This window comes from Oryx dammah, unplaced genomic scaffold (assembly GCF_014754425.2).
Source record: "Oryx dammah isolate SB20612 unplaced genomic scaffold, SCBI_Odam_1.1 HiC_scaffold_13, whole genome shotgun sequence".
Lineage (NCBI taxonomy): Eukaryota > Metazoa > Chordata > Mammalia > Artiodactyla > Bovidae > Oryx > Oryx dammah.
This window is the reverse complement of record NW_024070197.1, coordinates 21,383,409-21,397,562: the sequence shown is the minus strand read 5'-3', so window position 1 is coordinate 21,397,562 and position 14,154 is coordinate 21,383,409. Positions and strand designations below refer to the sequence as shown.

The 14,154-nt window shown below is 43.0% G+C and overlaps 1 protein-coding gene across 1 annotated transcript in view; it reads left to right on the top strand.

Moving 5' to 3' along the window:
- The window catches only part of GPATCH1 (G-patch domain containing 1), a 53,806-nt gene extending 40,456 nt beyond the window's left edge, over nt 1–13,350 (top strand). Inside the window, exons 16-20 of the mRNA XM_040253159.1 lie at nt 2,099–2,315; nt 5,093–5,200; nt 6,982–7,079; nt 8,048–8,193; nt 13,083–13,350. Of these exons, the coding sequence (XP_040109093.1) occupies nt 2,099–2,315; nt 5,093–5,200; nt 6,982–7,079; nt 8,048–8,193; nt 13,083–13,113 (600 nt within the window). The 3' untranslated portion in view covers nt 13,114–13,350. The remainder of the gene's footprint in view (nt 1–2,098; nt 2,316–5,092; nt 5,201–6,981; nt 7,080–8,047; nt 8,194–13,082) is intronic.
- Nucleotides 13,351–14,154: the final 804 nt, after the last annotated feature.

Genomic DNA, 14,154 nt, shown 5'->3' with positions numbered 1-14,154 from the left:
GGTATCTACCAGACCTCTCCACTAGGAAGTTAGTCTTTTCCCTTTTGTAGTTAAGTACATTTATTTATTTATTATTTTACTTTGTTTTTAATACAAATTGAAGAGCTCTGAAATATATAAACACCCTGTCCCTCATCAAATTATTTCTATCACTGTGGGCCCATGGTTTCCTATTTTATCCAAAGGGATAATTGAGTACTGTCATTTTTTTGACCACACTGTGTGGCATGTGGGATCTTAGTTCCCTGATCGGGGATTGAACCCATGCTTCCTGCAGGGGAAGCGTGGAGTCTTAACCACTGGACTGCCAGGGAAGTCCCAACTTATTTTAAAGCCCCAGCTCTCCTGGTTTGGTTAGTGGAAGCCCATTCCGTTTGGCTCCTGTGTGCCGTTGGTACATCCCTCTTACGCTATGAGCGTGTCCTCACTTTCTCGGCACAGTTAGATGCTCTAAGCTCTTTTTTTAATATCTCAGCCCCAATTCTAGAGTCAGTCCTTACTCCAAGGTGCCCTGGTTATTTTTAGTGGACAACGATATCCTTAATTTTTTCCTATGGGAAAGGATTTTTACACTGTCACAAACTCCATCGTGTATTGGTTTTCTTCACATATTTATAACTCTGCTTCAGAAATGGGAGGTGGTGTGGGATATGGGAGGGGCTACTGGCCGAGAGTGAGAGCTCCACCAGGTAGAGTCCAGGCCCACCCGGGGCGTGTGGCATGTGTGTGTATGTATAGCACATGTGCGTCTTTGACAGAGCCTCTTGTCGTTCCTGACCTACATTCTTCAGTGGTAAAACGGAAGGACTGAAGTGGATTCTGATCTCAGCCACTCTTGTGGCTGCTGTTTACACTTAGCAGTTTAGATCACCCCATGTCTGTCTGGTGATAAGCTGACCATCTGTTGGGATGTGGGAACCATGCCTTCTTCATACCTTTGTCCCTGTTTATAGGATGGAGTATGTACAAAGTCACTAGCCTGACCCCCCATCCTGGGGCTAATTGCAGAGGGGAGCTCCAGGACCACTTTGTCAGTGTGTTCCTCCCACTCTCCGCATTGTGTGGTTGTTCAGTCACTCAGTCATGTCCAATTCTTGGCGACCCCACGGACTGCAACAGGCCAGACTTCCCTGTCCCTCACTATCTCTTGGAGTTTGCTCAGACTTGTCCATTGAGTCAGTGATGCCATCCAACCATCTTATCCTCTGTCGTCCCCTTCTCCTCCAGCCCTCAGTCTTTCCCAGCATCAGGGTCTTTTTCTAATGAATTGGCTCTTCGAATCAGGTGACCAAAGTATTGAAGCTTCAGCCTCAACATCAGTCCTTCCAATGAATATTCAGGGTTGATTTCCTTTAGGATTTACTGGTTTGATTTTGCTATCCAAATGTGGAGGTCCCCAGTTTTCAGCACCTTTTAATGAGTACACTGTCTTCATTACCTTTCATGTTTGGACCTCTAAAGGCTCAGATAGACTTTTTTTTAAATTTATTGATTGATTTATTTTTGGCTGTGCTGGGTCTTCGTTGCTGTACGACGCCTTTCTCTAGTGGCAGCAGCAGGGGCTACTACTTGTTGCCCAAGCTTCTTACTGGTGGCTTCTCTTGTTGGGCAGCATGGGCTCTGGGGCACGTGGGCTTAGTAGTTGTGGCTCACGGACTTACTTGTTCCTCAGCATGTGGGATCTTCCCAGACCAGGGATCGAACCGGTGTCTGTTGCATTGCAAGGTGGATTCCTAACCACTGGACCACCATAGAAGCCTCAGATAGACTTTAGGAACCGGGACAGAGGTGCTGTGCTAGTCCCTGCTGCCTTTTTCTGGGTCCCTTGCAGTTCTGATTAATGACCTATTTCCATGAGAGGTTTCAGCTGCTTCTACCAGTCAGCGTGGTCTGCAGGTATTGATTGAATCAGAAAAATACCACAAAATGATAATATGTGAGTGATCATTGTTTAGTTAGCAAATGTGTGGATATGGAGGCCCACACACCTGAGGATAAACATAAGTGCCTGTGCGTGTGCATCTGCCGTGTTCTAGAATGTGTAGCTCTTTTCATCCTTGCCTCTTGACCTCTGATTCTTATTTCACTGTTAATACAGGTAGTGAACAAAGATGTGGATTCACAGACTGAAGGAGAGGGTAGCCGCCCATCCATGGACTTATTCAAAGCCATCTTTGCCAGCTCCTCTGATGAGAAGTCTTCGTCCTCTGAGGATGAGGAAGGTGACAGTGAGGATGATCAGGAGGGTACCAGGGAAGCTGACTCCAAAAGTTCCCAAGAGACTGACTTGGCTGGAGCATCATCTGTGGCACAAGGTATGTCAGATATTTCAGACTTTGGAATCTGAAAAAGAAAACATTGGTGTCTGTAGAGAGGCTGCTTCTTCATTTGGTATCAATTTTTAACCAAGATAATTTGCAACTGATGATTAAGTTTTTAAGTTTCGTGTTTTTTTAAATTAAAACAAGTTTTTTTTAAGTATAGTTAATTTACAATGTTATGTTTCAGGTATATGACATAGTGATTCAAAAGTTTTATAGATTATACTCCATTTAAAAGTGTTCTAAAATTTTGGCTCTGTTCCCTGTGCTGTACAACATATCCTTGTAGCTTTTTTGCTGGTGGTGGTGTTGTACCCTGCAGCTCACTGGATCTTAGTTCCCTGACCAAGGACCAAACCTGCACTCTCGGCAGTAAAAGCGCAGAGTTCTAACCAGTGGGTTGCCACGGAATACCCGGTAGCTTACTTATTTTATACGTAGTAGTTTGTGTCACTGAATCCGCTACCCTTCTCTTGCCCCTCTCTCCTTATCTCTCCCCACTGGTAAACACTAGACTGTTTTCTGCGTCTGTGAGTGTGTTTCTGTTCTGTTATGTTCATTCACTCGTTTTATTTTTTTATCCTCCCATGTAAGTGATAATGTGCTGGGTTTGTCTTTCTCTAAATTATTTCACTATGCATAATATCTTCCAGCTCCATCCATGTTGTTGCAAATGGCAAAATTGCCTTTTTTTATGGCTGAATAATATTCCTGTGTATGTGTGTGTGTGTGTGTAGATACATCTTTTCAACATAGAGTAGTTGTTTTTTTTTCTGGAAATATACTCAGGAGTGGGATTGCTGGATCATATGATAGTTCTATTTAGTTTTTTGAGGACTCTCTGTATTACTTTTCACAGCGGCTGCACCAGTGTATACTCCTACCAGCAATGTACAAGAATTCTTTGCTTTGCATCCTCACCAACATTTGTTATTTGTGGTCTTTTTGATGATAGGCATTCTGACAAGTGTAAGGTGATATCTTGTGTTTTTGTTTTGTTTTGTTTTCATCATGTTCTTATTTGCATTCCTCTGCTGATTAGTGATGTTGAACATCTTTTCATGTGCCTGTTGGCCATCTGTATGACTTCTTTGAAAAATATCTCTTCAGGTCTTGTGCCCATTTTTTAATTGGGTTGTTTACTTTAAAAATTTTTTTGATGTTGAGTTGTATGAGCTGTTTAAATATTTTGGATATTAACCCTTTATCAGTCATGTCATTTGCTAATATTTGTTCCATTCAGTTGTCTTTTCCTTGTGCTGATGGTTTTCTTTGCCATGTAAAAGCTTTTTAGTTTAATTAGGTCTTATTTGTTTATTTTTGCTTCCCTTAGTAGACAGATCCAAAAATATTTGTATGATTTATAGAACGGCAACCCACTCTAGTATTCTTGCCTGAAGAATCCCATGGACAGAGGAGAGCCTGGTGGGCTACAGTCCACGGGGTCACAAAGAGTAAGACATGACATTCATAATCTTTTGCATTTTTAATTGAGATGGAGCAGAGTTCTTTTTTTTTTCCCTCCTCTCTGGCATAAATCTATGGTATATCTTTAGAATGGCTATGTTTGATAATATTGATTTTCCTATGTGTGCTAGTTGAGAAGAATTTAAAAATAGTAAAATTTTCATTAAAAAAAAAACTTCCTTTTTTTCATGTGGTTGACGACAAGATACCAGGATTAGTGGGAAACATTTGGTCATAACATGTACAGGGGTTCTTCTGCTTTCTTCTCTGTAGGGCAGATTGTGTGCTCTGGCTCACCCGTCAGATGGGCGTTGCCTGGCACATAAGTAGCACTTGGTAGGTGGTGTCTGTTCTCATTATAATGAGTCTGACGCTTGGTTAGTAGCCTGTTCTACCTGTTCTGTTTACCCCAGCCAGGGGTTCTGGTATAGGAATGGGGGCCATGTGCAAGGGTGGGAGACTTTTCAGATGCTTGGGTGGATGGACAGAATTTCGCATATCCGTCTTACAGTGTTCTTGCCCTTGTCAGTCTGTGGTGGACGTAGGTATAATTTTTAAGGGCCTTTAACCAAAAAGTTATGTAGAGATATAAGATACTGTTCGTTTGTAGGTGACCGCAAATGTTAGCCTATTTATTTCTTCTGTGAAAAAAAAGGCAACTTATTTTTTAATTACACAATTATATGTTACTTGAAAAGTTTAAAAGTTTAGAAATATAGAAAGCTTAAGTCTCTTGGAATCCCCCTTTCCCAGAGATAACCACCAACACTTCGATACATATTTTTCTAGACTTGCCCCATCTTTCTCTCTTATCTCTGAAAACCAAATTATCTGTTCTTTAAAAATGAGATTATTAATGTGAACATGATAATTTGTTCATATTCAGTTTTTCTGCTCTTTGACAATTTGAGTGATGTGAAGCCTTCCGAGCTGGGACCTAGTCTGGCATCCTGTTTATTTCTGTCTTTATTCTCTTGAGATGGCCCTCCCTCAAGGATGTATTTCAGCCTTTTAGGTCTCAGGTAATGTGAGTGTGTACTACAAGCACCGCCACCACCTCGGTGGTACGGCCACTGGGGCACCTGGTTGCAGGTATCATTGGGTGACCGACATCCCCGCTCAAATGTCCATGAAGTCAGAGGCCGGGCCTGTGTGTTTCCTCTGTGTTCTCAGCGTTTGGCGTGAGCTGGTTAAGTGGGGGTACTGAAGAAAAGCATGTGTTATCTGGTGAAAATAGGCAGTTTTAGACTCAAGTACATTGATGTTTGGCATGTGTATGTAATTAGTACCCTGATGTTTTTCAGCTAGCGAGCCAGCACCCCAGGAGCCTGCACCACTCTTCCCGATTCAGAAGATGCAGATAGATGAAAGAGAGGCGTTTGGCCCACGGCTGCCCCCAGTCTTCTGCCCCAGTGAGTCGAGAGTGCTTTGCATCATCTGTTTGCATGAACACCAGAGTCTCCCCCTAGGATAGAACAACTCTAATCACATCGTTCCACCCACCAACATAATCCAGCACGGGGCCGCCCAAATGTATACGTTTCTTCCTCGCTTATCTGTTCTCAGCCACACTTGAAAATCAGTGCTTCCACCTTGTACCTAAATGATAGTAGTTGCTCTTCAGTCTCAGACACCTTCAGTTTTTTTGAAAAAAACCTTTTTAACAGAAGGGTCCTTAGTATCTCAAATTTTTTCACTTATAGAATTTTTTTTTTTAATTAAAAATCTAGGACACAAAGATGGAACAGAAATTGTAGAGAGAAGGATATTCTGAGACTTTTTTTAAATCCTTTGGCTAATGTAGCAAAAAAATAAATAAATAAAGCTAATCCTTTCAGCAGTAAATACAGCTCATCCTCCTCCCCCAGTGTCTGTTGACGACTTCTGTTCATTGCCAGCTTAAATTGACTTCTCACATTAAAATGTTTATACTGGTTTATCATCTCTTTGAAAGCTGGGTTAACACACATCTGATAATAGGGCCCAGATGTATAAATGACATAAAATTCTCTTACCTACTTTATAGTTTCCTGTAGTGCCCACTTACACATATCGGTTTGGTTAATTAACCCAGCTTTCAAGGAAATGATAGAAAGCAGAGAGGAGTAAAAAGTGTGATGTTTTGAAAAATTGTGGTAATGTATTTCTCATCTCTATAGTTGTTCAGATCTTTAGTTTAAAATACATGTGTCAGTTACCTGAAAGCTAAGTTACTTATGGCTGTTTCCCAGAATGGCCCTTGATATCCTTGTAATAGTTGATAACCTAATTTGGTCTATGAGTTATTTTCCAAAAACTAGCATTAAAAAAAATAGTTTGGGGAGGTCAAATTTGGAAATATCTGACCAAAATATAATACTAGAAAGTTGCAGATATCTGTTAACCTGGTTTGAAAAATAAACTGTATTTGTGAAATCCTTGGAGCTTTTTTTTAGGTAGATAAAAGTTGCTTTAATGTCTTACAGTGTTTCTACTCTAGGTAGTTTTCTGCTGGTTTGATGACTGGAAGTTCATGAAAACAACTCGTTCAGAATTTGGAGATGGAGAATTTGAGCTCATGCAACTTGTTTAGTCATTTTTAATGATCACGTACACTATGTTCTTTTGATGCTAATTTTTTAGTGTTTCCAGTTATAAGACGAACTCCTATGAAATGTGCTTTTGGAAAGGGAGGAGGCTTTCAGAGGGGCTGGCAGTTATGGCTTTGGGGTTCATGTTTATGGTCCTTCTCTGGACCTCTGATCCTCTCTATGTCCCTAAGGGGATAGGGATTCTTGTTTTCCCCTTTTTTTCAGATGGGAAAACAGACTTGGGGAGGTTTAACAACATGTCAAAGATCACAGAGCTGGTGACAGAACCAGATGCAGATTCTGATCCGTCTTTTGAGTTTGCCCAAGGATGTTAAATTACAGAAAGCTTGTAGGCATTCTGGTCTGACTTTATCTTCATCTGGCAGATAAGGCTGTGACCAAATACCCGTTGGATCAAACAGGTCTTAGGTTGAGGTTTCTGGCAGTTTCTAAATATAGAGCTACAGTGTGACACGCTAATCTGCTTGTTTACCAGTGAGGTAGGGCTGGAGTTCTGCCTTAATGGTAAACATTCTATCTGCGTCATTACTGAATTCAGTAATTTAGCCTTTTATTCTCCCATGGTGCCTCTAGTTCATGTCTTTATTACATCTGTGTTTCAGATGCACGTCAAAAACTTGAGGCACCTCTCAAAGAGAAACATAAAAAGAACAAAGAAAAACGCAAGGCCAAGAAAGAGCATAGACGGAAGAAAGAGAAGGTGAGTAAGTTCCAGGTGTGTGGCGTCAGATGCCCCAGCCTCCAGGGGTGACCCAGGAAGCCAGTCAAAGAGGGATGTGGCCACAGGTCTCTCACTGACTTGACTGAATACCAATTCAATGTAACCCTTTGATTTTCAAAAACACTTTGCTTTTCTTTCAGACAGAATATTTTAATTTATTCAGTTGTACTTAAATTTTTTTAAAATTCATGAACATTAAAAAGTAGGAAATAAGGACATTTAATATCTTGGAGTTGGGAATTCCCTGGTGGTCCAGTGGTTAGGACTTCAGCACGTTGACTGCAGGGACCTGGGTTCTATCCCAGAGTAATGGTTGAGTGTTAAGTAATAAAACAGTTAATTACTAACTTTAATAAAGTAATTGTTTAAATAATTAAATAATAATATTTAATATTGATATATAAAAAGAAGGTATTAGTTTGAATATTTCTCAACTACTTTGTCATCACTACAAATAGAGACTTGGGTCTGTAGCTTGTCACTTGAAGTGACAGACCCTTGAAGAACACCATTGAGAGCCCTTACCTCGACATCGGTATCTTCTTTTGCATTATGGTGCAGACGTTTAATTCAGTTAACGTTAGTGCTGGGCTCCCACAGTGGTCTGGGCAGTAGGAGAACTGATTAGAAACAGCTCTACTTTTAGCTCCCAAGAAAGAGGATTCTTGAGCATGGAAGACTGGAGAAGTTCTCCTAGGGTGAAAGGAAAGGAACTGGTGCTGACAGGTTTGAAAACCAAACTCCTTGCTTCTCAACGGCGTATGTACTGTTCTCTAACCTTCTCCCAGGTTTTTCTTTGTGCTTAACCACTGGACCACCAGGGAAGGCCCCTTGGTTTTGTTTTTGAATGACTCCAGCAACCAAATGCCTCATTAGCCTGTAGTTGTGCTGAATAAGGGATGGAAACACCTATTTGTTGTCCTTAAGGTTATTTACTTTTTTTTCAGAAAAAGAAACACCGGAAGCACAAACACAAAGGCAAGCAAAAGAATAAAAAAGCAGAGAAAAGTAGTAGTTCTGAGAGTACAGACAGCAGTGACAGCCAGAGTGAAGAAGGGCCCACAGACCTGTCACCCCAGGAGTTGCTGAGACGGTAGGCAGCTCAGAGGCTGATTGATTTGTGTATTGACTCAGCTTTTTATAAAGTTAACTTTTAATTACATAAGTAATATATAAATATATTATTGTTGTGAAAATTCAAATCTTATAGGTAAAACTGTGGCCAGTTCCCCAAATCTCTCTTCTCTCCACAGTCCCCTCTGTTGTCAGTTGCTTTGTAACTTTGAAGACTTTTTTACACAACTACACACACACACACAGGTACACACACATTTTGTTTCACATTTTTAACATAAATCTAATCCATGAAATTTTCCAGGCAAGAGTACTGGAGTGGGTTGCCATTTCCTTCTCCAGAGGATCTTCCCAACCCAGGGATCGAACCTGGGTCTCCTGTACTGCAGGCAGACGCTTTACCATCTGAGCCACCAGGGAAGCCCTTAGAAGGAAGGAATAAATACCACCAAACTGTTGTTAAAAGTGGCTCTATCCATTTGAATTGTGAAAGTACCTTGTTGTTATATCAGCTACAAGCAGCATGGAGATGTTGCCAGCCTGATGGGTGAAGAATGGCATGTCATCTCTGCATTTCCTGGATCAGTAATGAAGCCGAGTATCTTTTGCTTTGTGTCTCAGTGTTTGCTGTGGGCTCCTTTGTGAATAACGTGCTCCTGAACATTTTACAATGTTCTGTCCTCTGTTAGATTGTTTTTCTGGTTTTTAGGTACTGTTTTACTGATTTTTAGGAATTATTATTTAAAAAATTAAAAACAAATTTTTTTGGCCCACACTGTGAGGCGTGCAGGTCGTATCTTAGTTCCCTGTTCAGTTCAGCTTAGTTCAGTTGCTCAGTCGTGTCCAACTCTTTGCCACCCCATGGACTGCAGCACACCAGGTCTCACCATCCATCACCAACTCCTGGAGTTTACTCAAATTCATGTCCATTGAGTCCGTGATGCCATCCAACCATCTCATCCTCTGTTGTCCCCTTCTCCTCCTGCCTTTAGTCTTTCCCAGCATCAGGGTCTTTTCAAATGAGTCAGTTCTTTGCATCAGGAGTTTCAGCTTCAGCATCAGTCCTTCCAATGAATATTCAGAACTGATTTCCTTTAGGATGGATTGGTTGGATCTCCTTGCAGTCCAAGGGACTCTCAAGAGTCTTCTCCAACACCACAGTTCAAAAGCATCAATTCTTCGGCACTCAGCTTTCTTCACAGTCCAACACTCACATCCGTACATGACCACTGGAAAAACCATAGCCTTGACTAGACGGACCTTTGTTGGCAAAGTAATGTCTCTGCTTTTTAATACGCTGTCAGGTTGGTCATAACTTTTCTTCCAAGGAGTAAGCGTCTTTTAATTTCATGGCTGCAATCACCATCTGGAGTGATTTTGGAGCCCCAAAAAATAAAGTCTGTCACTGTTCTCACTGTTTCCCCATCTATTTCCCATGAAGTGATGGGACCAGATGCCATGATCTTCATTTTCTGAATGTTGAGCTTTAAGCCAACTTTTTCACTCTCCTCTTTCACTTTCATTAAGAGGCTCTTTAGTTCTTCTTCACTTTCTGCCATAAGGGTGGTGTCATCTGCATATCTGAGGTTATTGATATTTCTCCTGGCAATCTTGATTCCAGCTTGTGCTTCTTCCAGCCCAGCATTTCTCATGATGTACTCTGCATATCAGTTAAATAAGCACAGTGACAGTATACAGCCTTGATGTACTCCTTACTCTTTTCCGGATTTGGAACCAGTTTGTTGTTCCATGTCCAGTTCTAACTGTTGCTTCTTGACCTGCATACAGATTTCTCAGGAGGCAGGTCAGGTGGTCTGGTATTAGCAAACCCGTGACCCTTGCAGTGGAAGCAGAGAGTCTTAACCGCTGGACTGCCAGAGAAGTATCCCCCTAACCCTTTTTTTTTTTTAACATTTAAAAATTTATAAAAACTTTTTTAGAAACTAAAAAATAATTCTGGATAGTCATCCTTTGTGTTCTAGAGTGTTACCTGTTATATGACTTTTGTTGAATAGAAGCTTTAATTTTTGGTACACTCAATTTTCCTAGTTTTTTGTTGTTGTTGTTGGTGGTGGTGGTGTGTTCTACATTTTGTCTTTTAAAGGCCTTCCCTAATGTAAGATTTTGTATATGTATGTAGACTGTCCTCATGCTTTTTCAGTTTTGTTTTATTTAGTGTATTTGAGTTGTTTTATTTTCCTTTTTTGTGAACAGAGTAGTATAGGCATCCATCTTAACTTTCTCCAGATAGATGACCAGTTGTAAATATCAGTGAGAGTAAGTAAAAGAGCTGTGATTTAGAAGAACCCCTGAATCCCAGTGGCTCAGCCAGCGAGGCATCAATGGGATTGAGAAAGTTACTCAGGATCCCAGTTTGTTCCACTGTAGCATGTGACCCTCAGAGGAGGAAAATGGATTGGAAGATGGTTCTGGAGGTTGTTACGGCCCTGCCTGCAAGTCCTGGCTTCTCTTCCCTTCCAGCCCATAGCCCAGGGCAGCTCGATGACCCTGCCGTCCACCGCAGGACTGGGTGGGGAAAGTCCAGCTGTGGGCCCAGGATGAAAAGAGACAAAACAGGCTTCTCGTGTGGAGCATGGGCTCCGTAATCATGGTTCCCAGCCTCTAGAGCTCTGGCTAAGCAGTTGTGGTGTACCGGCTTAGTTGCTCCGAGGCACGTGGGATCTTCCTGGACCAGGGGTCGGACTGGTGTCCCCTGCAAGGCAGATCTTAACCACTGGACCACCAAGGAAGCCCGTCCACTCTGTTTTAATCCCTATGGGCTTATAGTTATTTTGCTATCTGGGAAAACAAGTGCCAGCCCCATGTTCTTTTTCATTTATGTCTTCCCAGTAGACAGGACATTCTCATGGTTCAAAAACACAAAGATATGAGCATTTCAGTTTAATCCAGAGCCCCCGGAAGCAGCTGTGCTGCTTCATGTCTCCCTTTTCTCAGGGCACGTGCCAGTGCTGATTTGATGGGCTAGGCACTATGAGGCACCCACATGGGTGTGGGCTCCTTTAATCCCCACACACCCTGTGACTCGTGTCCCCTCAGTTCATAGGCAGGGAAAGCAAGGCCCAGAGAGGCTGTTACCAACCCCTGATATCATCACCCTTGACTGTTTGGGGCCACGTGATGAGTCGTTCCCACAGAGAGGCACTTGCACACATGGAAGCCTCTCGATGCCCATCTGGAAGGTATGGCGGAGTGTGCCGAGCGTAGCAGTCAGAAAACATGGGCTGCTTGCTGATTGGCACCTGAAACTTAACAAAAAGAGGCCAAAAGCTCCAGAATAGTGTATGCAGTTGGTACTGTCATCCTCACTCCTTTGGATTTCCCCGTGTACGCCTGTATGTACATCTTTGCAGAGAAGAGGACTGGAGGGGTTCTTACACTCCTGAGAGCACTTATCACTGAGGCAGGGCCTGGGATGGGGGGAAGGCAGGGGCAGAGGTGTGAAGTGTATTTAAATATTATTCTGGTGGTTATTAAAGGTATAGTTTCCATAGCCGTTCAACCCTAAGCCTCCTAGACTCTCCGCAGAGAGACAGGGGGCCTGTCCATCTTTTGTGCCTCACTCCACTCTGTATTACCTGTCTGCATCTGTCTCCTGCAAGGGACGCTTTTTTTTTTTTCCATTTACTCTTTTGTTAGTTTGGCTACATTGGGTCTTGATTGCAGCAGGCGGGATCTTTTATTGCAGCACATGGACTCTCTAGTTGTGGCACAGGGGCTTCGTTGCTCTGCAGCATGTGGGATCTTAGTTCCTGGACCCAGGGATCGAACCCACATCCCCTGCTTCACAAGGCCGGTTCTTAACCACTGGACCACCAGGGAAGTCCCTCCTGCAAGAAGCATTTTGAGGGTCACAACCATATGGGTCTTACTTGCATCCCTAGCACTTGACTGAGGTCTCACTCTTGTCAAAGGCCCCTGATGCTTTTCTTCAGTGATGGTACGGCCTAGTTCTAGATGGCACTGCAGTCTGCCACCCCACCTCCCCCGTCTCCATCCTCTCCCCAGGAGACACTGATCTGCATCTTGTCCCTCTAAGTTAGCTTTGCCCATTTTAGAATTTCTCAGACCTGGAATCATACAGTGGAGTACCCTCTTTAGTGCACTCACATCATAAGCTCATCGTTCCACGCATTCTCTCTACCTGAATTTACCTAGATCAAGGACTAAACCAGCACTCCAGAAACCCCTGCTCACTATGGTCCCCACCCCTAGCCCCAAAGGCAACCATTCTGGCTTCTGTCATCACTGATTACTCTTGCTTGATTTTGAGATTTATTTAAGGGACCTGTGTACTAGGAGCTCTTGCATCTGGCCTATGGGACTCCTCCATACTGTCTTAGTAACAGCTGGTTCGTCCTCATTGCCATGGAGTATTCCTTAATAGGATACACCACAGAGTATCCTTCTATCCCGTTGTTGGGGGCCTTTGGTGTGCCAGTTTGGGGCTGTAGAGCAAGGATCTAGAGTCAGGGTGACCCAGCTCTGCTTGGTGAGTTAGAGCTGCCATGAACGTTCTTGTGTGCTCAAAGCTAAGTTTAAGACTGGCAGCTCAGGAGCTTTTGGCCCTAGAACAAGCATGGTTTTTTGTTTTTTTAGTTCCTTCCCAAGGGTCATACATGAGATAGGTAAGTGAAACCAGGATTAAAACTTGCTTTTATAAATGGGTCTTAACATGAGAGGCGGAGTGAGTCTCTCTGTGTGTTTTGGGGGGAACAGAATCTTAAGAGTGCAAATTAAATGCTGCTTTCTTTCATGGTGTGGGTCACTCTCTGTATTTTGTGCCACTTTGATTCAGGGAAAGGCCTGGCATTTTCATATTCCTCCCCCACTGAACCATCTAGTTTTTCTATCTGTATCTAACTCTCTCTCTTTTATTTCCTCTTCCAGGCTGAAGCGTCTTCCACTAAGGAGGCAGTAATTGAATTCTGCCCCTGCCTGTCCCAATACCAGATCTCCTTCAGGATGGAAGTTCATTGATCACTCAGTTAATACATTGTACAGATTGTATTTATATGTAAATTCATGCTGTGAAATAAATTTTTTTTTTAAACCTTGACATTTCAAAGCCTGCCTTGGAAGTTTGCTGAAATTGATTTCTATTTTTAACTTCTGTTAGTGTCAGAGAAAGAAATTCAAACTGTACTTTTAATTAAAATGGCGTTTTTCTATTTTCTTCTTGATTTTCATTCCCTGAAACTTTTTACAAAGAAATGAAAAATGAAGGCTTTTCTCTGGTTTTGTGGTAAAGAAAGCTAGGTTCAGATAAGGAGAGTCTGACTTACCTATGGGAGCAGGGAGGTCGCTTTCCCATTCTTGTTGTTTTCCTGGGGGTTGTGGTTCCTTCCCTCCCGTGGCTGGTGCTGGGAGCCAGGAGCCCAGTGGGCGGCACAGCCCCAGGATCCAGGCAGGCGGCCTCAGCCTCTTCAGGAAGAAGCCACCGAAGTATCTAAGGAAGACACTGGGACCAAGTGTGGAAGAGTATGTGCCCACATCCCGGATCACACAAGCTCCAGGTATTTTCACTGTAGCTCTGGGTCCCTGCTCTGAGGCCGTCTCATCTGCCCTGATGAGACTTTGGGAAAAGGAGAGTGCAGGGGACTTCCCCGGAGAAGGTGATGACACCGACTCCAGTACTCTTGCCTGGAAAATCCCATGGACGGAGGAGCCTGGTGGGCTGCAGTCCATGGAGTCGCTACGTGTCAGACACAACTGAGCAACTTCACTTTCACTTTTCACTTTCATGCACTGGAGGAGGAAATAGCAACCCACTCCAGTATTCTTGCCTGGAGAATCCCAGGGACGGGGGAGCCTGGTGGGCTGCCGTCTATGGGGTCACACAGAGTTGGACACGACTGAAGTGACTTAGCAGCAGCTGCAGGGGACTTCCCTGGCCATCCAGTGGTTAAGACTTAGCCTTCCAATGCAAGGGGGTGTGGGTTCGATTCCTGGGCCAGGGAGT